Below are 21,101 nucleotides of genomic sequence, written 5' to 3'. Positions count from 1 at the left end.
TGGCCCAGTACCCCATCCAGCTGAATCTTAAAGTACCCAATGTTGGGGAATCCACCACTTCCCTGGGGAGATTATTCCAATGGCTGATTGTTCTCATTGTGAAAAATTTTCCTCTTGTGTCCCATCGGAATCTCCCCAGGAGTAACCTATACCCATTACCCCTCGCCTTTTCCATGTGACTCCTTGTAAAAAGGGAATCTTCATCTTCTTTGTAGCCACCCTTTAAATAGTGGAACATGGTGATAAGGTCTCCCCTTCAGCTTAAAAACTGTAATTCCCTTGGCTCTGACTCTGGAGCTCTAAGAACACACCTCATTATTGTTAGACTTGAGATGAAACCCCCAAACCTGTGAAAGCAGGTGGCAGCGCTGCACAGGGAAACGCTTTAAAAGGAGACAGCCCTGGCATTATTTACACATGGCTTACATAGTATTAACCTCCTGGGTGAGCTTCAGAGGAGGTTCTTTGGCTTGTGCTGTGGTTGCTTCCTTCATGTTTCCTAGGGAAGAGCAGCAGGGACTGTAAGTATGTACCCCAAAACCCTGTTCCCTCTGGGAGCCCTTGGAGAGGGGTCAAGGAGGTTTTGTGAGCTGAAAGTTGTTGGTGAGGTGAATACATACTCAGAGAATACACAAACCCATAGCAAGGTAAGTCGGTCCTGCTTAGTTGTACTTTAGTGTCAAAACATTGATCTCTGCGCTGGTTAGTAAGATAAATCAGCAAGAGTGTAAAAGCAATATGAGACCAAAGTCAGCTTCAGTTTATCCATCCACAATATGTGTACACACAGTTCCCAATCTCCTCTTCCTTTTGTGCTTATTTTTTGTGTTGCGTTTAATCTAGTGGAAGGCTGCATCTTTGTCTCACAGATATCAGAGGACCCACTGGGCTGAGAGATTCCACAAACACGACATGAACTCTCCATAAATTGCAAACAGTTTTATTTCCATTAAGGTTTCATGGCGTTCTTGGAAGTCTGGGGTCTGCCTGGAGTGTCAGGGCTGAATGCCATGGGGGGAAATACTACATCTCTCACCTAAGGTTTGGCTGAAGTTTCTTCTTTACTTTCTATTCTATAGACTGTGTACCATAAGCTGTTAAGCTGATATGGTGTTTCACCTCAGAAGCAGTTACAGCAGGAAACAAAATGTTTATGGAAAAGGGCTATAGTATATAAATATGATACAGTGGCCAAACTGTCAGAAGTCAAAACGTTATTTCTAATTGCCCTCTGCCATGCCTTAGATACCAAATGACTTACAGAACTTTTTTTCAGGAACAGTGATGTTCAAAGTGCCTGATAATAGGCTTCCAAACTATTGAAAGTCTTGGTTATAGAGAGCAGAAACTCTTTCTGAAAATAGTTTCCTTAATGGAACTTTGTTCCAGTGCAAACCAGAATGGACTGTTCACGTTTCAGCTATACCAGTAAAAATCCATATCAGCCCTGTGCAATGCCCGGATAGCAGAGGGCAGAATATGCTTAATTTCCTTCCACAGTGTTCTCTTTTATAGTTAGCAATGTTTCACAGTGTAAAGAATCCAAACTACAACCCTATCTTTCACATTATTATCACCCTCCTCCAAAAATACAAGTCTTTGCCAGGCCTTTCAGTCCTTGGATCGTGAGACTTCACCAGCTTTTATCTCCCTCCTTTGAGCCGCAGTTTTTCCCTGCTCATCTTTGTAATCTGACATTGTGATTTGTTCACTTGTGTGCTTGTTTTTCTCCTCCAAGAAGATTTGCTGAATCATTGGGGAGGAGGCAAGAGCTCTAGAGGCAGCTGGTGGCCAGTGATAAAACCACGGCCACATCCAGTCTTCAGGGTTTGCAGATGACAGCCCTTCAGTTGAAGGCCTGAGTCACATTCCCTTCCGAGCTAAGATTGCTGGGGACTTTGGGATTGAGGAAGTCAGGCCAAGGAAGTGGTACCCCAAAAATATAAATTATTGATCCTGACAACCACAAGGTTTGTGTTGTATCATCTCCCGCAAAATTTATAATGATGCTGTGAGAAAACTTGCAGGCTAGGGGCTAAATCCTGCCGACTGTTGTATATTGTGCCCACTTCAGCGGGAACACATAGTTAAGAAAATAGGGATTTGGCCTGAAATAGGTCATGGGATGTAGTGGCTGCTTCCAGGCTTGCAGTAGCAAGGTGTAGTGTGAGCAAAGATGTGCCAGGACTCCGAGACAGTCAAGAGCCTGTTTATTTGGAGAACATGCACAGAATTCCGCTGGTACAACTTATGCAGCTCTTTATATGAATTTTGCCCACTGCCTAATGATTGAAATAAAAGCTGGGAGCTAAAGTGCCTTACTTCATTTCTTAGGTCTTTCACTCGCTCTCTGTATGACCTTGAGTTACTTTCTCCCTGGCTCTTGGTTTCCTTGCAGTAAAACAGGGATAAGGCGTTTCCATCTTTGTGGAGCATTTTGAAATCTTTAGGTAGTATGTGCTATCCAAATGCAAAGTATCATTAGTATTTGTGAGTCCTCCAACACCACTGTTGTGGCGCTATGCAGCAGGCACGCAGACATGGCTCTCTGACTTTCTAGCTTATTATTTCCTTAAGTTCCAGTTAAGATGGGAAACTTGAGCTGTCCCTTGCGTATTCACTCTGAAACCAAAGGCCTTCTGCTCTGTCAGCTCTGCCTTTAATGTAAGGCACTAGAAAATTAGTTTTGTGGATATTTTTATAAGTATCTTCCAGAACTCAGAAATAAAATCTTACCAATAGTACATGATACTTTTTCCTAAGAACAGAGTTTTGATTTGGGATGTTCTACTTAGTTATATTTCAAGGAGGTAAGATAGAAAGTTGGTTAACAAACAAGACTGGAAGTCCAGGTGACCTGAGTTCCATTTCTAGTTGTCCTACTCAAATTTGGGCAAATATTTTAAAGTGAAAAATGCAGGTTGGCAGATTACAATGCAGAGACCTTGCTTTGATGCTTTATGTGTTTTCTGTGGGATTTTTCACAATGCCACTCCAGTGTAAGATTACTGTGCATGTGCAGCAATTCTACCTTGCTTTTATCTGTAGATCTCAGAGCATGTCCATGTTGTTATCCTCACTTTGCAAATGGGGAAACCTGAGACACAGGGAGGGACAGTGACTGGCTCCGATCAGCTGGCAATGTCAAAGCCAGGAATAATCCTTCTTTGAGTTTTGAGCCTCATATTTAGCATTCTCTGTGATGCTATAATACCAGAAAATGCAGCTGCAGTTTCTGGCCTCTCTTTTCCAGGTGCTATCACACCTGGGTGTCCACTGAGCCTGACTGATTTACAGTCAAGCTACTACAGGCTAGATCTAAATAAGGAGCTGGGGCAGGGATGTCTGACTGACACACTGGTTCACCATGTCCACACTCTCAGGATGGGGCCCTTTCAAGAACAGGAATACTCCATCATCTCTGACTTCCCCTTCCCCAACTGAGGCAAGAGATAATTTCTATTTTATAAAGAGAAGAAACCAGCGGACTTGACCACTGCCAAAAATCCCACCAAAGCTCCTAATATAGAAGGGCCTGGGATGTAAGATAAAGTTCCATTGCTTTATAATTCTTCAAGAGGAAAGCAGAATCAATGGGATGGGGTTTTTTAACTCCTCATTCTTCATGAGGAAGCCTTGAACCTCAGAGTTTTGTTGGCCAGCGCTGAATGTGGCTGTCATACTTAGAACTTGCTTAGGAGCCCTTGATGCACAGAGGAATTAAACGGCTTAGAGGCTGCTCTAAGCAGAGGCTGCGTGGCCTGGAGAACAGTAGATTATGGGTTGGATCAGAAACAGCTGTGAGAAATTTGGCTCCAGAGTGTTGCAGAAACCACAGGGGTGTGACTCATCTCATGTAACTTTAGATGTCTACAGATACTAGGCTCCTTTTCTCTTCAAGGAGAGCGAAGTAGGTGCGTTGAAGACATGACTTCTGTCCTATTTTAGGTATGTGCTTTAGGAGGAGCTAAATTGCTTCCTAGATATGTTACTTACCAGAAAGGGAACCTTTGAGTGACTAGCTCACATTGGAGATATCCTGGCCCACATCTCTGCTGCAGAAGGTTTCCTGCCTCGTACCCCATGGAAGGCTTGAGACAGTACTTGCACCCAGGCAGCAAAGTATGAACGCCTCCTCCCAGCACAGGGTCAGGGCTTGCACTGGGGCCAGCTTTCTGTCAAATCCCCTGATACAGGCAGGACCCAAGTCACCAGCTTGGACCCAGCCAAAGACCCAAAGGTGGGTGGGATGCAGGATGACAGCTGTCCGTATGGTCTAAATGAGCAGTGGCCTGATAACAGTGTGATCTGAAAGACTGAAGGAACGCAGTGTGTTGAAGCTGCTGATCTGATGCCGGTTCTATCCTGCACAGCCCATCCTCAGCAGGGAAACCAAGCAGAGAATGTGGCATGTGGGAATCTCTTATCACCTTCCCTGTCATGGCTGAGGTATACGGACAGGTAGCTTGCACAGGTCTAAGGGAGCTCCTCCAAATATAGCAGAGTCTCTCTGCTGCAGGTGTATTGGTATTGATTTAGTTATTGCTGCCCTAGGAGAGGTGTGAAGGGGCATTTGCTGGCCCATACTCTTGCAGATCAGATGGGAATGGTCAGGTTTTTCCTCTTCTGTTCAGCTGGGGTTTTTTTTACTATTTTTCAGAAGCAGTAAAGGAAAACAAAGCAATTATCTGTACACCAGAACTTAGTGACTAGTGTTATTCTGAAGTGCTAGATTCCCTTCCCAAACCTAGGGAAGGCAGTGTGGGGAAGAGCTGCTGCTCTGGGCACTGAACAGGAGCAGCTTGCTCAGTAAGCATCTGAATTGTTTGCTGTAAATCTGACTCTCCCCCCTGGGCAATTTTCCTAAGAAAACCTACCCCGTGCATTCCCTCAGGCCCCTATGTTCACATTTGCAACTCTCATGCTGTACTTACCAGGGTTATTTGCATGGATGGGGGCTCCCTGTTGATGCCTGGGTGGCAGAAGCGAAGGGCTGACAGGCCTTTCCTGCCAATCTGTCTGTTGTTCGGATGAAGTGGTTGGAAAGTGCTCACTCTCCAGTTCTCTCTTTGGTTCAGGCACTCCGATAAGGCATGGGCTGTCCTATCTTGCCCTGGGAGCTGTTCCTCCTCCCTAACAGGCCCGCTTTGCCGGCTGACAGTTAGCAGCCGGCAGTGCTTGATAAACTTATCAGACCAAAGCTAAGCCCAGTGCATGCTCAGCTCCTCCCCAGCCTCAGATTTCCCCATTCCTGGGGACTCTTTGCTCTCTGCCTGCCTTGCCGTCTGGTACAGTGAACACAGATCACCCTTGGGCCAACAGGTCAAAATCAGCCCAAGGACCAGATTGAAAAATGCTTGTATTGAAGCAACACCTTTAAAATGAGGGTGTCAAGTGGGATGTTCGTAGCATCCATACCCAGCTCTGTCTCTCTCCCCGGAATATTATTCACCGGTGGAAATGCTGCACATGGCTGGTTTATCCTCTCGGTGTTTCTGCTTGCCCTGTTTCTCCGCTCATCTGGCAGTTTAGTGGTTTTAATGTAGGGGTCTCGCTGTGCACGCTTAGAGGATTTCTTTCTAAGCCAGTTACAGAATTAGGTTGCTTTGCCGAATTAAGTTTCTATCGCTCGTTATTAGTATCGCAGTAGCACTTGGGCGTTCCAGCCGAGATCAAGGCTCCATTGTGCAAGGTGCTGTATGTAGAAGATAAGGAGGGGCAGTCCCGTTCCTGACTATCTTACCGTTGAAATAAACAAGTGAAATGAAGAGGAGAGGGGGAATTATCCTCCTCTCACAGATGGGGTGAAGCTTTTTGTGAGCTTCACAGTGTGTTGAACAACTTCAGAAATCCAGCGCTCATGGCTTGCCCAAGGTCATGCAGGAAACGTGTGACAGATCTCAAGTCTCAGTTCAGGGTTGCAGCCTTAAGATCAGTGTGTCCATGGTGACTGTTAGTTGAAAGATGGTGGGTCAGGAACTCTGCAGGGATCTGCATTTTCTTAGGTCTCATCCAGCACAGAGGCAACTGACTGATTTAACTGTCATTGAATAATTTTGGTGTGGCTGTTCTGGGTTGTCTTCTCTGTGTGCATGTGCTATTCCAGGGCAAAAGTGGAAAAACATCTCTGCTTTGTGAGCAGAATAAGTGATAAAAAATTGTGTGGGGCGTACTTTTTTTATTCTGTAGCAGCCTTGCAGGTCAAGCTCCCTATCTGTTCCCAAGTTAGGCCCTTAACGGCAGGCAGAAATGTTCGCAAGGAAACGTATGTATGCAGCTATTTCTGGGAGATTGTCTAAAGCCTTCAGGTTTCCCCTTGTGTGCTGTGCTGATGGGTTAGAACTAACCTGCTGGTGTGTCCCCATCACCTATGGCTGTGTGGCCCTGGGGGAACGACCTGCTGCGAGGACAAGGGACTCTGCTCTTATCTTTTTTCACTGAAAATGCTTTCTCATGAAGTCTAGGGCAGGAAGCAACTGGACTCAGCAAGTAATTTTTTTTCCAATACAACATGTACCCAATTGGAGCCTAATTCTTCCCTGTCCTTCCTCTCAGTGCCTTTTAGGCCTTCCCTAACCATTGCCAACACCACGTGAAAACTTCAGGGTTTTGCCTTCTTTATGATTCCACTCCATGGAGGTTAATACAACCTGAAGATAAGCTCCAGCATAATGCCGTGCTAGCTGGGAACACACCTCTGCTTCCTGCAGGTGTTCTGTGCCTCTGTCTTCATTAGGAAGAGAAAGATGCATCCTGTGTCCAAACTTAAATCCACCCTTGATCATAGTATTTCTGGGCTGCTGCTTTCAGCGCCTGAAGGCTGTCTGGAAGACACAGAGGCACCTCTCTCCTTCTGACAGATGCCCAGGGTTATTGCTTTGCATGTCCCTCATTTGCTAAACAAAACAGCCCAAAGACCAGGATTTTCTTTCCCTGGCAATAAAGGGAAGAAGGTGTGAAGAGGACTGGGGAAGTGCAGGATACAGGGCGGGCTCAGAGAGAGGCAAAAACAATCAGCTCTTTCTTCAGCCACAAAGATTAGTTGAGATTTTGCTTTTTGTTATCTGTTTCCTTGATTGACCGACGAGAATATTTTTTTGATGCAATGGGAGATGGTGGGAAAGGGGTTGTTTCCAGAGTGGTCAGAACTGGGGAAGATTTGCATGGCTGGAGAGCGAGGCCAGGTGTGTTTGGAGTTGGTGACGGCCATGGCCTGATCCTGACAGGTGCTGAGCATCCTTGGGTAACCCTTGTGTGGATTCAGTAGCTGCAAGGATCAGGGAAGCCTTTTGCCTGCTCCATGCAGCAGGCCTGCCCGTGGCGGGTGCCGTGTTGGGAGTGGAAGGCTCTCCCCCAGCCTGGCGTGGCGAGGTTTGGGTAATGCCAGATCTGCTTCCTTCCTCGCTCCTTCACCTGCATTTCCAGAGCTTCAGGGGGTGCAGATGAAAGCCCGGGGAACCATGCAGGGTGCTGCTGTTTGCTCCGGAGCAGAGCCAAGCTGGGTCCTTCCATCCTCTTCCTCGGGAAACGGCTCTCCCTGATCAGGGATTGCAGTGAACAAGGGGCTGTGGGGCTCTGCCTAGTTTTTCTTTTGGGTTGCTGACATCCATAGTCCTAAAGGAAGGATGGGGCTCAGGCAGTGTTACCCAGGGGTCTGAAAGTGGCACCTTGTTACTCTGGGGGAAGAAACTGTAGTGCCTTAGTGGCGAACTCTGTAAGCTAATTCCCTCTGCTCTTCCTCCCGTCTCAGGTCACCTCCTGACTCTGGCTGTACCGTCTCACAGGTGCCTTTGCCAGCTGGCCTCCCTCCACAGCCTGTGTTTCTGGAGATACGCTCCCAGCGCCTGTGGGAGTGGGTCAGCCTGGCCCCCCCCAGGCTGCTTTGGCCACAGACGTGTTTTCCTGAGCACGGCTCTGTAGCAGCACGCTGCCTAAGGCCGTCCCAGAGGGTTTCTCTACTTGCTGCCCATCCATCTAAAGCAGTCCTTGCGTCTCCTGGGGATGTGCTCTCCAGGCTCCTCACAAATATAAGTGTAAGGCTGACGCTGTCTTCTCCAGTGTAACTGCTCTTCGGTAATCTCTGGGCTCAGAAATCGCAAAAATGGTGAAAGCAGCTGCCTGCCCTAGAGTCCTGGGGAAATAAAAGACAGGACTGGGGTGATCTGTGCTTTGTTAGGAGGGAGAAGCAGGCTGGAGAAGCACAGCCTCAGGACAGGAGACCCCAGCTGCCCGTTGAAGGTTATACCTCCTCTGTACCGAGGAAATCAAAGATAGGAATGGAAATCTAATGGATACAGTAGCCCTTGTTCAGCAGGCTCAGAAGAACCAGCTGTCTGATTTGTTTTTATGAGCGGTTTTACAAGCAGTCTTGCCACAGTGCTGATCAGCGTGTGCCAGCACTTCCCCCCCCCCCAGAATGGCCAAAATTGGGGAGGTTCAGATGAGTCAGACACACCTGCTGTCCCCAGGACACAGACAGGGAAGTCTGTACTGGTGTGCCTGTGTGTTTTGGGGCTGGAGGGTATTCACTCCCGAGCAGTTCAGACGCTGACATGCTCTTTAAATATTTCTGTTTGCAGATTTGTGGAGTACAAGGGGAATAACAACACAGTTTTGGCAGCGGTTTTAATAAGCTGAAATTACTTTACCTTGAGTAAGGCTTGTGCATGTGTACATGTGTGAGAGTGTTCACATGTGTGTGCCTGCATGCCTGGTGTCATGGTCAGGAGCTGGGGACCGGTTCCCTAAGCCCAGTTCCATCGCAGGTTATACACCTTCCCTGGGAGTCCCTGTCCTGACCAGGTTCTGGCATGACCCAGGAAAGGCCAACAGAGTTTTAATGGGGGCTTCGATAACACCATCTGCTGGGTACACAATCCCGTGTCATCTGATGTGGTTGCGGCGGCACAGCCCTCTTCCTCTGGAGAGCTGACTTGCTGCCTGTCTGGGGCTCTGCACGAATCTGTCTCTGAAGATCAATGTCCCCTGATCCCAGGCTTTGAGCGTTGTTCGTGGCTGTTGTGTAGCCAACAGGCCCCTGCTCCCTGGATCTGACTTCTTTCATGTCTAAGTTTGGGAGCTTTGTTCCTGATGGGAGCCCTGTTCTGCATGTGAATTTCCATCTTTAGTTCCACTTGAACTGTATGGGCAATGTTGTACTCTTTCCCTTCTCCTTTGCCCCTCCATCCCCACTGGCTGAATCTCCAGAGCAAGGTGTATATATATATATTTCATTTCTTGAAATGGATGTTTTTAACATGAAATACACTGTGTTAGCCCAGTTACCAAGAGGGAACAGATTTATCAGATAAATCCCAGCAGGCCTGTACATGTTGTCACTGTCTGGTATAGTGCAATAAAAATATACATTAGAATAAGTATAAATACATATTTACAGTGTACAAGTAAAGCCAGGAATACAGACTCTGTTTTGAGCTTCCAGAATGCATATTAATAACTAACAGCTTAGGCACAGCATAAAACAGGGGCAAGTACATTTTAGGTCTTAGAAAAATGGCTTTGGATTTACAGCAGTATAACTGAGGGTAGGACAGACCTCTTCTCTCCTGGCAGTAAATGAATTCTCCACTTGGACCGTTTCTTCTTTGCCCGTGATGGCAGCCTTCCTTCATAAGCATTTGGAGTGAAATGGCTAGTGCCACAGCCTGTTCTCCAGGCTACTTCCCACCAGTGTCGTTGTCCAAGGCCATGTGTTCAGGGATGTAGTTACAGAGGGGGCTGTGTGCTGCTACAATGCCCTGCTTAACTGAAAGCGCTTGTCTTTTTAATGTTATAATAATACTTTGTCCTTCCTGTTAAGAACTCAAGGGACTCTACAAACCTGAGTGAATGACTCCACATCACCAGGAGGGGTGGAGAAAAAAGCCCAGTGCAGTGACTTCCCAAAGGTTATACAGTGAGAACTTAGAGCTTGGAGGGAAACTGGCTCTTTACTTGTTCCAGTGCTTTGCTTCAAGCCCTAGACCTGGAAGAAGGAGGAAATACCACTTCTCTGTATAATATTTGTAAGGCACTTGCGTACTGTGCCAATGTGTACAGGCTAGGTCATTTCCTCCTTTAAGAGTGGCTGGAAAGCAGAACTCTGGCCCTTGACATTGATATCCAAGGGCCATTCCTGACCATACAGTGACACAGGATTGCCCAGGACAGCTCTAAGTTGGTATGTCCAGCATGCAGTGAACTATTGTGGGACATACCAGCCTGGATTCCAAGAGCAGCCAGTCTCTCTCGCATGGTACTGAGACATGGGGCTTGTTAGCTTATGCCTAGCGCTGTGACTTGGCTCTTCCTGGAGCTTGCTTGGTTGCCACTAACCCAGGGATCTCTGCAGCATGGTGCGTATGAGGAATGCATTTAGAGACCCCTGCTATCAGCTAGGGATAGGAGCTGTTTTTTCAGTATTTTCCTCCCACTCCAAGCTAAAAATACAACACAGTTAACTTGTCATTTGATCACAGTAAATGCTCCGCTGAAAGAAAATGACTTTAGGTGTCTGTTGCCAGAATTTATAACCTGGGCAAGTCTCTGCAGAAGCCCTGTCCAGGTTGAACACAGCTCACCGAATGCAATCTATTTGCATGCCCTAGCCTTATCTTCCTAACCATCAAAGCAGAACATGGTTACGGCACTAGCTTGGCACAGATTGTTGCTGCCGTTAGCCCAGGAGTTCCCACCTCGCTGCTGGTCAGTATGATGAACTGGATTCTGCACACGGTGTAAATCCAGAGTAATGGTGATCTTGGAGGAATTTCTCTGGATTTGCACTTGAGCAGGTGACGTCAGATCTGGGCTGGTACCTGCTGTAATTGAAAAGTGAGAGCTCCCACAGATTTCTTTGTCACCTACTGGGATGTGCAAGGCTTTGGAGTGCCGGAACACCAAAGCCAGTAACATGACTTTGCCAGTCCCCAGGGGAACATAGGATGCTATATGAGCTTTATGAGGTGGGCAGCCACACGCTGGATGGAGATGCTGTGGACAGTCTTCTTCCCTGGAGCATGCACTGGCAGTGGGAGCTCCAGAAAAGACCTGGAGCCATCCATCACTTGAGACTGTGTTGGGTCTCTCGGTGCCTCCGTAGATCCACTTTGCGCTGGAAGCCCTTGGCACAGAGCTCACAGCTGAAGGGCTTGAAGCCTGTGTGCTTGCGGCTGTGAGTGATGAGGTTGGAGCTCTGGCTGAAGGCTTTGCCACATACCTGGCATTTGTGGGGCTTCTCCCCTGCAGGGCAGAGAAAATGGTAAGAAACACTTTAACAGATGAGAGAAGGGAGGTAGAAATGCCCTTTAGTAGACTCAGACCTCACTGGCTATGCTTAGGCATCAGGGTGCTGCCAGCCCAGCTGTCCTAATGTGTCTGCACTCTGGTTCGGCACCAGAGGCTGAAAAGAACTAGAGGCAGTCCTGTCCAGCTGTGTGACCCATGCCCTGTCTGCATCCAGGGCTGGGTACAACCATGACATACACTGAAGGCTGGTCAATAACTACCTCCTGGTCACACTGAGGACATGCATCTCAGTGATGCTTAGACCTTCTGCTCTCTTACTGCACAGAGAAGAATGACTTTCCAGTGCCTCTGGACACTTATCCCTGGTCCAGTATCTCTGTGTCTGGGGACTATATATGTGTGTTAACATGATGGACTCTAATTTGCATTTTCTTATTGGGAATATTTTGTTTCTCACCGGTGTGGATGTAAGTGTGTTTCTTCATATCCGACTTCTGGTGGAAGCGCTTGCCACAGTATTGGCAGGGATAGGGCCGTGTGTCTGAATGGATCAGCAGATGAGTGGAGAGGGTGGAGGAACGTTTGAATGTCTTCCCACACATCTTGCACTCAAAACTTCTTTCCTGTTACGGAAAGAAAATCATGGGATGTATGTGGCTGCAAGACATGTGACAGAGCTTGAAGAGTGCTAAGACTGTTAAGAATAGTAGATTTGATAAGCAAATCTCAGCTCGTGGACTGACATGCTAGGTGCAGCACAAAGAGAATGTGGGGAGGGTTGCTTATGGAAATGGATTACATCTTGTGATCCAAACTCCTGCACCCTTTAGGAGGAGGCGAGGCACAGAAGAACCAGTAGCAACGATCCTCCCCTCCCATCCAAGGAATTCTCAAGGGCAGTCTGAGATTTGTGAGACCAAGATCTATGGTCTTCGGAGCTCCTATCATTGTCATTGGGTGCTACAGGAAAGCCATCACATTTGTAACCTAGGAAATGTCGCTTCCTTTATAACAGAGTAAGCAACAGCTAAGGTCCAACACTCATAAGCTCTGGAGAGCTGGTTCTCTGGAAACATGCTACCCACCTGGGAGTGAATATTGGTGTGCTGCTCCAGGCTTACAGCGTGTCCAAAGGTTTTGCCGCATACTTCACAAGCAAAAGGTCGGGTCCCACTGTGAGACCTTCGGACATGGACCTCCAGTCCATGGGGAGTAGAGAATACCTGCAAAACAAAATGCCAGTGATTTTTTTGGCATGAGGCAGCTGTGTCTCCATCTCTGTTTTCAATTCCTTCTCTTTCTTTGATTCTTCCCTCTCATGGGCCATGTGAACTGCATCGCTCCTAGCGCCCTTGTCCCCTAGTCAGGAGAAGAAGTAAGTACCCATTTTGAGCCACATGCATTGCACTTTGGTGTAACCCAGTGAAATGCTGATGTATGCAATGAAAATCACTCCAGCCCCTCCCCATCCCTGAGGCTCTCCTCTGTGGCACACCTTGTTGCACTTCACACAGTGGTAGGTCTCCATGTCCGAGGAGTAATGCATGCTGTAATCCAGAGGGGGCTCGGTGCTTGGCAGGAGGTGGCTTCCGTACAGGCTAACTGGGTGCTCTAAGAGGGCTGACTGTATGGTGGAAGACATCTGTCGGTAGCTGTATGGCAAATGGAAAGCATCCCAAGAAAAGCCGGTTTTGTAGAAGGTAGGGGTGCTTGTCGTGTTACTGCAGTCTTTGATCTGCAGACCTGGGATGGCCATCTCTGAGTTTGCAAAGGAGAGGGAGAAGTGAGTGTCATGCCATTGCCTGCAGCTGGGCACCAGTAAAAAAGTTCCCCAGGTACCACTCCCCCATTTAATGTCTTGCCTGACCTTGGGAGTTGCAGTTGGTAACTCCTCCTTCTTTGATTCAAATCCTGATCCCTATACAAAGTTCCTATTACGACTTTGATTTCAATCTGAGGAAATTTTATGGGAGAGGGGATGCTAAGGGAATATTAACCCCCCTACTAGCCCTGCTTTGTGTGGTGTTTGAACAAGTATCATGTGGACACCTGCCTTGACCCATATAGCACAGAGCTCCATTAGTCCTTGAAATTTGGAGGCTCACTCTTTGGGAATCATAGCATCATCCTTCAGAGACATGCTGATCTAGACCAGAATCATAAAGGGAAATACAGAATGCTCTTGATGAGCTCTACCTGGGACAAGTTTGACTGTTGATGTCAAAATAAGAGTTGCCGTTTACTGAAAAACTGGACACGCTTGTCCATAAGCCAGCCCAGCCCCAACCTCTTTTGCAACTGTCCATAAGCCAGCCCAGCCCTGACCTCTTTTGCAATTGTAGTCTTGGGTAGCAGACCTTGAGCTGAAGGGCCTGGCAGCATCCTGCTCAGGTACTGGACAGGGACACTTTCTTCCTTCAGTTCAGATGGGTCCTTTTCTTGTTTTGGAACCACGCATTCTAGGTCCTGTTTCTTGCTATCCTCCAGTGTCTTGTCTCCTATGGCTGTAATCACACAGTAGTGTCACAGTTAGTTTATTCTAGCTGTTAAGAGTCTATTAAGGTGAGTTTTGTACTTATGTATGAACTCGTGCTTGGCTACATGAGCCCATGCTCAATTCCCTGAATAAGTGCAGAGTGGTGCAATCAGCACGGCAATCAAGGTCTGCCCATTGCTGACAAAGGGAAATTCCAAGCAGGATGAGGTAGGCAAGGTAAAGGGGGGGTGGGAAGAAATGATAGGACACTTGATACCCTATATAGTTAGAGAAAATTAACCCTAGAAGCCACATGTCTGTAAGAATCATTTCCCCATTTAAAATAATTTTCGTTTGTGTGAATAACTAACAATCACTAACTTATTAACCTCCCCACCCCTCTCCTAAGAGAGTTCAGTATTGTTAACCTGAATTTATGGATAGCCACGTAGGGAAGCAGAGAGGGGAGGTAACTGCTCACGCAGTTGCAAAGGTGACCACAGAGCCTTGTCTCCTCCTGCCCACACTCCCGTTTCTCCATGCTTGTCCCAGCCCTTAAAGAGACCAACCAGCACTTGTTAGAAGTGGACTTTATAGTAAGAATCTAAAATGGACAGAGGTCCAATACATGTGCCTCCTTTCTGCTGGAGATGGGACTGGGCTGCTGAAGGACAATATTCACCTGTCGTCCAAACCCTCTTCCATGCCAGAGAAACACAACAAATGGCCAAAGGATGATGGCAGGAATTGAAATTAAAATGTCACCTCCTTTCCTTTTTATCAAACTTATCATAGGGCTGGACTCTAATTTGATAGCCAGGGCTAGAACAAAGGATAAGTTGATCCTAGATTTGAATAAAGAAAATTTGAATGATGCCTGAAAGAAGATAATTGACCTGGCCCTGCCACTGCATGGATGGCTGTGGGAGAGCATGAACAGGAGCAGAGGGAGGACAGCAGGCGGAGGCAGAAGCAGTGTTGGTTGGTGTTAATATAGTATATAGCAGCTGGCCCTTCACCTGTAAGTGTGTAGGACTCCTTTCACAGTCACTGTCAGGGTATCACTAGTATTTTCTCACTCTAGCTGTAACTTTCCTTGCAAATTTTCGGGAGGAGGTGGTAACACACTGAGGTAGAGAAGATGTAGGTCCAGAGAGAATGTGGGCAGTGAACATAGCAAGCTGGAGATCGAGGTGGCAGAGTTGTGAGTTTGTAGAAGACTGACAACCAAGTGCAAGCTCTTTTCCCAACTGTTAGTTGCCTGAAGTTAGCCATCTTTCCCAAACGTGACCAACTCCACACAGCAATCTTATATCTCAAACAACCCCAGCAACCCAGCAGGAAACAAAGGGAGGATCTAAATTTGATTTCAGTGGGACAGTGTGGATTTGGCCTAGAGAAAGAGGGCACACTGTAGGGGATCAGCTTGTTCTTAGATTGACATCCCTGTGTGGAAGCCCTTAGTTGCTCTTTAGCTCACTCATCCTACTCCCTTAGCTTGCCCACTCAATTATTAATTTGCCTTAGTGTATTCTTAGAAGCCCAGTGGATGGATTAACTCACCAGTGAAGGGAGAGGTGATTGGATCCCACATGAGTATAGGCAGGTCATCTTCCACAAAGCGGTGCTGATGATAGGTATGAGCCTTTTTGCTCTTCACCAAAAAAGAACGTGGCATTTTTCATTCACTGCCTGGGCAGAAACACAGAAAAACAGCAGGTAAATCTCTGTGGTTTGGGGGGTAATTTCTCATTTGTTTCCCCAGCACATCAGCCCTGTATGCAGCAGTGATGAGAATTAAAACTCTTCTACTAGGGAGACAGAGAGTTCATCTCAAAGGTCCCTCCACCCAACTGAAGAGCAGGGAGTGGTTGTGTGGGTTTAGGCGCCTGATGGATCTCAACTCTGGGGAAAACACAGAGCTGTGGAGGGAGCCAAGCAGAAAAACTTACTGCGAGATAGTCTCTGCCACTGAATGTAGAGATGGGACGGCAGATTGAAGATGGGATTGCAGACTACAGTATACTCCGTAAAAATTACACTTCACAACCTACTCCTAGGTTGAGGCAAAGAACTACTGCTATCTTTATGTTGTAGGTGGAAAAACAGAGGCACGCTTAAATTGGGTGCTGTGTTACAGACCAAAACTGGGCCTGTGGCAAAGGTACATTAGCAGCCAGGAGCTCTCTCTTGTAGCTCTCTGCCCTGGCTACAGGACACAGTGCATCTCTGACCTTAATCTCCCTGAGAGGACACAGTGCGGACCGCGGGTTGGAGATCACCCCTTTGAGAAAGGGTCTTAGTGTTTGTATCACACCTAGAAGAGCGCAGTCCCAAGCCATGATATGGGCTCCTCTGTGAAATTGCTATACAAATAATAATTATAGAAACAACATCAATAGGAGAGACACAGCAGAAAATCCCCACAGCCATGTTGTGTGGTGGGTTTCCTTCTTGTTGGCTGTAGCTTGAGTATTTTGTGTTCTGGCTGACAAACAACAGTCAAGCAGAGGCAGAGCAGAAGTGCTGGGTGAGAGAGGTTACCTTTTGGATCTGACTCAAATACCATAGACCGTTGAAATGACGGGTTAGGAACAAACATAAAATGCTGAAATTTAATCATACAAAATTCTCTTGCAATGCATCTGTTATCTTTACTACCCAGAACCCAGCCCGCCCTGTGCCCTCTCCCCATGGCTACTAACTGTTCTCATGTAGGCAGTATGACAACGGGCTCAATGCTCTGTATGGCAATATCAGCTGGTGCCTTATTTGCATACATATTTGCATTTTCCCTTGGAATTGTTCAGGATAGTAGCAGTAAAAGCAAATCTTGCTATATTTCATATGTAAAGTCAGCAGTAAGTCCTGGCTTTCTGTTGATGGGAAAGTGCAGTATTAAGTTTTGTTTTTTCCTGAGAGCAGTTGAAGTGTAGCCTACTTATTTACTAAAAAAACCCCAACCAAACCAAAGTTTGCTCCTGTTAAGTAGGAATGACCTGAACCATCTGTGTAAGTCAGGACAGAGCAGTGTGGGCTCCTGGAATCCCAAACAGCCAGGGATGGAAAAGGTCTGCTCCCTAGGGTGCAGAAGTGCCCGTGCTATCCCTACATGCTAAATATAATTACATAGCCCGGTGGTGTTTTGTTTAAAGGTCCGAGGGCCACATTTACAGTGGTGCCTACGGCTGCAGGTATGTGTACGGTGGAATTCACACAGCGAGGTCTGCTGTGGACAGGTGGATTGCCAAGCCCACTGTTGTCGGTGAGAGTCAGGTGCTCACCAGCCCAGCTGCCTTTGGAAATGCAGTTGTAGCTGTCTATTTAAATCTGGTCCAGGATTCCCACTATTTCTTCTATGACTTCAGGGATAACTCTTGGTGTCTCTAGCCATTTTTTCTTCTGAAATGACTCACCTGTTTTTCTTTGCCTGTTTCCAGGAAATTTGCATATAACGAGATGAATAAGAGAAAACAGAGGCCAAGACTAGATTTGTTAATTTAATTTTAGAAAGAGGACAAAACAGCACTGAGAATGAACCGTAAGTATGCACTTGAGGGAAGGGGCACTGAAGTACGTTGCTGTATTTGCTGTCCTGTAACTCTTTAATGAGGTTCCTTCTAAGTATAGTAAAGTGTATCTCTGCCTGGCGAAAGGCTGCGGGCACAGCAATACCTCCAGCTTGGTACAAACACGGGAGTGTTCTGCAGTGGTTATAACCCTTTTAGTAGTGTGCTCTGCTTAGCCTGTGCACCTTGCATCCTAGCAGAAGTGCTTAGCTCAGAGGGTCTCACTGCTCTTGGTCAGTCCCAGATGGGGTGTCTGTGCACGGAGCTGCACTCTGCAATATAGACGTGCCCCAAGTTAAAAGTCCTGCCACAAACCCTTGATACATGGAATTTCAACTCATGTCAAGGGGATTTTCCCATGTGGTGGGGCAGGACTGTGTCCACAACGGAGCGTATTCATACCAGCAAGCTTTAGACACCGATTTCTCTGCCTGAATTAACCAGTTAATTTCCCTGGGCTTCCTACACAGTGGAGGAAGAGGCTCCGGCAGTGGGTAACTCTGAATGTAGGGTGAGAGCCTGCACCCAGCAGTGCCAGCTGGAAGGGTCACCCTCCCTGCCCACTGGCTTGAGGACTCCATGGCATTAGCTGGACAGCTTAGCCAGGTAAATTAGAGGTTGGAGATGGGTGGCATAAGCAAGCTTGCAGTGTTTTATGGTAGTACTCATACACTAAGTACACAAAGGCACTAAGTACAGCCCCTCTTTTCCGAGGGTGGTCAAAAGTAGGTGCATGTGAATCGAGAGGATTTTTCTGGATGTGTTTGCCCCAGCATATGTAAAAGTCAAATTTGGTCTAGTATCTTGACTGCTGATAAGGGCCTCTACTGAGCACAACAATCTTTAATGTACTACTGAACGTTACAAAAGGAAGTTACCTTCCCCCACCCCATTTTACAGAGAAAACAGGAACTGGGAGCCCAAAGCATAGTTAATTAACAACTGCATTGGACCGTCTTTGTGATGCACACAACCGGGTTAGAGGAAAGCTAGAAGCACAGATTGTGAGAGAAAAAATACTATCTCTCCTTGAAACTCAAGATTATCAGTAGCAAGTGATCAGCTGCTACTAATGGCTAACTATATTTCACAGGGAAAGTAGTGCTATGGACAACAGACCCCGCTACATCTTAAAGTCCTTGAAGCTTCTGACAGAATTTAGCTTCAACCTTTTGCTAAAAATTAAACTTTATTTTTATGGAGTCTGTTCTTGCCAGCCCCAGTGGCACCAGTTTCTACCTTAACTGGCAAGTGCACAAGGGAGTTCATTGCTTGGGCAGGAGTCCCTACCCAAAATGGAAGTGTTGTGGCATTTTTTGGATTCAATACAGGATATAAAATCAGTAGCCGGCTAGAATTGACATTCTTATTTGTTTGCCATTCAAGTAGCTGTACAATAATGTTGTAGTAATTTGCCCTGAGGAAAAGACAGCCAAACAGACCCAAGGGAAAAAAACCTGCTTCACTATTTTTGGGTACCTAACTGGAAGCACCTTAGAAGGGCTTCTTTTACCAGTTATAAATTCCCCAGTCAGATCTGAAAGTGGACCCAGCATTTGCATGTTCCCCTCCTATGTTCCAATTCAAAGTTCCTTTATCCTCAGTGACGCTCTCTAGTGACTTTGCAGAGTATCATATGTAAAACTGTAAAGTAATATTGGAACACTGGAGATTGTGCAAGAACCAAATTAAAAGGGTTGGGTTTTTTTAGGGGGTGGTTTCTGACTTCAGGATCCTAATTTCACTTGATCCTATGTTCCTTGTGAAGCCCTAACTCCCACTTCACTGCATGGCAGCTCACAGTACCCAAAAATACAGGATTGGGCCCTTCGATATAATTTAGAAGAAATTCATATTCTCACTGAATTAGATTACGGACCTGTCCTCTCTGGTTCCTTCAGTGAAATGATTCATAACATGAAACACCGTATTTGGGACCAGGTGTTTGCAAGATTGTGCCACGCTGAATCAGGAGCCCAATTTGCAGCGTAAGTTCCATTCTACAGCTTTCATTTTTCTCTAAATTCAAGTAATCCTGTTTCTGAATTTACAAGGATAATTGTAGAGATGAAACCCTTTTTCCCATTACACTCAGCAGAAATACTTAATTTTAACTTGCAATTGATATATGTCTTCATATAAGTTGATGAGTGTACAAAGTTTTAGGCTAAAAGAGGCTTATTTCCTTCCCATTGCTTAATTTATATTTAAATCTTAATATTGCTTTTTTCTGTTCTTTCTGGCAAAGGTGAAGCTTCCAAAAATAAAGAATAGTTTGTCTTTCAGAAGGCTACATTTTGAGGAAAAAAGCACAAAACTGGCCACGACCTGTGTCTGGAATTTTTAAGAGCTCAAATAAAATAAGAGGTTTTATGGACTCCTGACTCTTTAAATATAAAGTCATATTAAAAAAGAATTTCACTTCTTTATAACAAAATTAATCATGTCTTCACTAGTCCACCCTTGCAAAAATGAAGGTACTTGGGGCAAGTAATTTGAATGTGGCTTTTTTTAGTGGAAAAATGAGCAGAACATTTTTAATTCCTGTGGTTAGACTGGGCAAACGGACATTATGGCAGGGGCAGCAAATTGTGGTGGAAATTTTGTCCAAGAAGTGGAACAGAAATGCTTGTACATCTGTAGTATCTAGAAAAAATGTTTAGAATACAATTGCAGCATTTCTTCTTTAGAAACCTCTTTTAGCTCCTAGTGATGTTGGGAATGCCACTGGCTTTAGCAAACTTTACCTTAGGCTTCCATGGATAAATAGACTTATATAGTGCAATCTAACAAATTCTATATGCCCTTAATGTATAGATGCACTTACTGTGCGAACTTGCAAATCATTTGCTTTCCTGCTTAATGTATTGAATCAATCTGCTGGTATATGAGGAGCGTCTATAAATAGCTAATTCCATATGCTAAAAATCGTTACACTAATCAGCTTATACTTAGAAAGGATGGAAAAATAATAAAATATAAGATAGATTTGAAGCAAAAATCCTAAACAGGAGAGACTGAATTCTCATCTAGCATAACTGGCACAGATTAATTGATGTCAGCAGAGGTGTGCTGCTGTTTGAATTTAAAGGTCTGGCCTTGTAAAAGAGCAATTAGAAGGAAAAATATAGCATGCCCTCTCCTCAATGCTTAAGTACAAAAGTCTACGTCTAGAAACTACTCCTTCTGCATGGAGCTTGCTGGGACACAGGTATCTGAGACCATTGTCACATCTTTTATATTTTGTTCTACTATTACCATTTTCACATGTGAGAGTGAAGTAAGTATATGGTATATAATTTTAAAAGGTTTGACTCATTTGAATTAAGTGAACCATTATCATAAAGGAATCCTCAGGACAACTGACTTACGCAGTGGAATATGTTACATATTTGCAAACACAAGCAAAGAAGAAGAAAAAGCTTAGAAAAACATATCAGAGAAATGAGAAAAACAATGAAATTAAAAGTGTTTAAAAGAATAAATCAATCACCTGTTTGGGGGACTTTGCTTTACTGGCTTCGCCTTGAAATCTCCCCAGACAAGCAAGACGTCGTCTTCTCTCTGGACTCCTCTTCCACTTTTTCACTTAGTCGCAGTCTGCTGAAATAGATACTTCTCCTTTTCTCTCTTTCTGTTTTTTTTTTGCCCCTGTTCCCTCCCTGATTTTTCAATCAGATTATTTGTGTCAAAATCTGGCGGTGAAGAAACAGCCAATAGAGAAGCAGAGCCCAGAAAGTATTTGCTTATCAAAACTTTCCAGGACTTCTTTGAAAACTTGAAGAGAATTCGTGATGCCCAGCTCGAAA

At 45.7% G+C, this 21,101-nt stretch overlaps 2 protein-coding genes across 3 annotated transcripts in view; both read right to left on the bottom strand.

The window, feature by feature from the left end:
* Nucleotides 1-11,483, bottom strand: part of CEL (carboxyl ester lipase) — a 21,892-nt gene extending 10,409 nt beyond the window's left edge. Inside the window, exons 1-2 of the mRNA XM_041119633.1 lie at nucleotides 11,472-11,483; nucleotides 8,859-8,861 (exon numbers count right to left, since the gene is read on the bottom strand). The gene's annotated coding sequence lies outside the window, so the exon portion shown is untranslated. The remainder of the gene's footprint in view (nucleotides 1-8,858; nucleotides 8,862-11,471) is intronic.
* On the bottom strand, nucleotides 9,282-21,101 carry GFI1B (growth factor independent 1B transcriptional repressor). 2 transcript variants are annotated; one of them, XM_030000296.2, is made up of 7 exons: nucleotides 20,786-21,101; nucleotides 15,287-15,411; nucleotides 13,605-13,751; nucleotides 12,743-13,005; nucleotides 12,333-12,470; nucleotides 11,705-11,870; nucleotides 9,282-11,241 (listed from the first exon to the last, which is right to left on the bottom strand). In XM_030000296.2, the coding sequence occupies exons 2-7, from the start codon at nucleotides 15,399-15,401 to the stop codon at nucleotides 11,063-11,065; spliced, it is 1,008 nt and encodes a 335-aa protein (XP_029856156.1). In that variant the 5' UTR covers nucleotides 15,402-15,411; nucleotides 20,786-21,101; the 3' UTR covers nucleotides 9,282-11,062. The 2 variants fall into 2 exon arrangements, with proteins under 2 accessions (XP_029856156.1, XP_029856155.1); XM_030000295.2 differs by having other exon boundaries at nucleotides 15,287-15,415; nucleotides 20,786-21,099.

This window comes from Aquila chrysaetos, chromosome 24 (genome assembly GCF_900496995.4).
Source record: "Aquila chrysaetos chrysaetos chromosome 24, bAquChr1.4, whole genome shotgun sequence".
NCBI lineage: Eukaryota > Metazoa > Chordata > Aves > Accipitriformes > Accipitridae > Aquila > Aquila chrysaetos.
The sequence above is the reverse complement of the archived record's forward strand: the minus strand, read 5'-3'. Positions and strand labels throughout refer to the sequence as shown.

Bases quoted from the DNA above. Each gene is read 5' to 3' on its own strand.
- GFI1B (XM_030000296.2), bottom strand. From the start codon at position 15,401: ATGCCACGTTCTTTTTTGGTGAAGAGCAAAAAGGCTCATACCTATCAT. The intron at 11,871-12,332 runs GTGGGTAGCATG...TTTCCGTAACAG, and splicing joins ACACCAATATTCACTCCCAG to GAAAGAAGTTTTGAGTGCAA. The intron at 11,242-11,704 runs GTGAGAAACAAA...TCTGCCCTGCAG, and splicing joins ACACACTTACATCCACACCG to GGGAGAAGCCCCACAAATGC.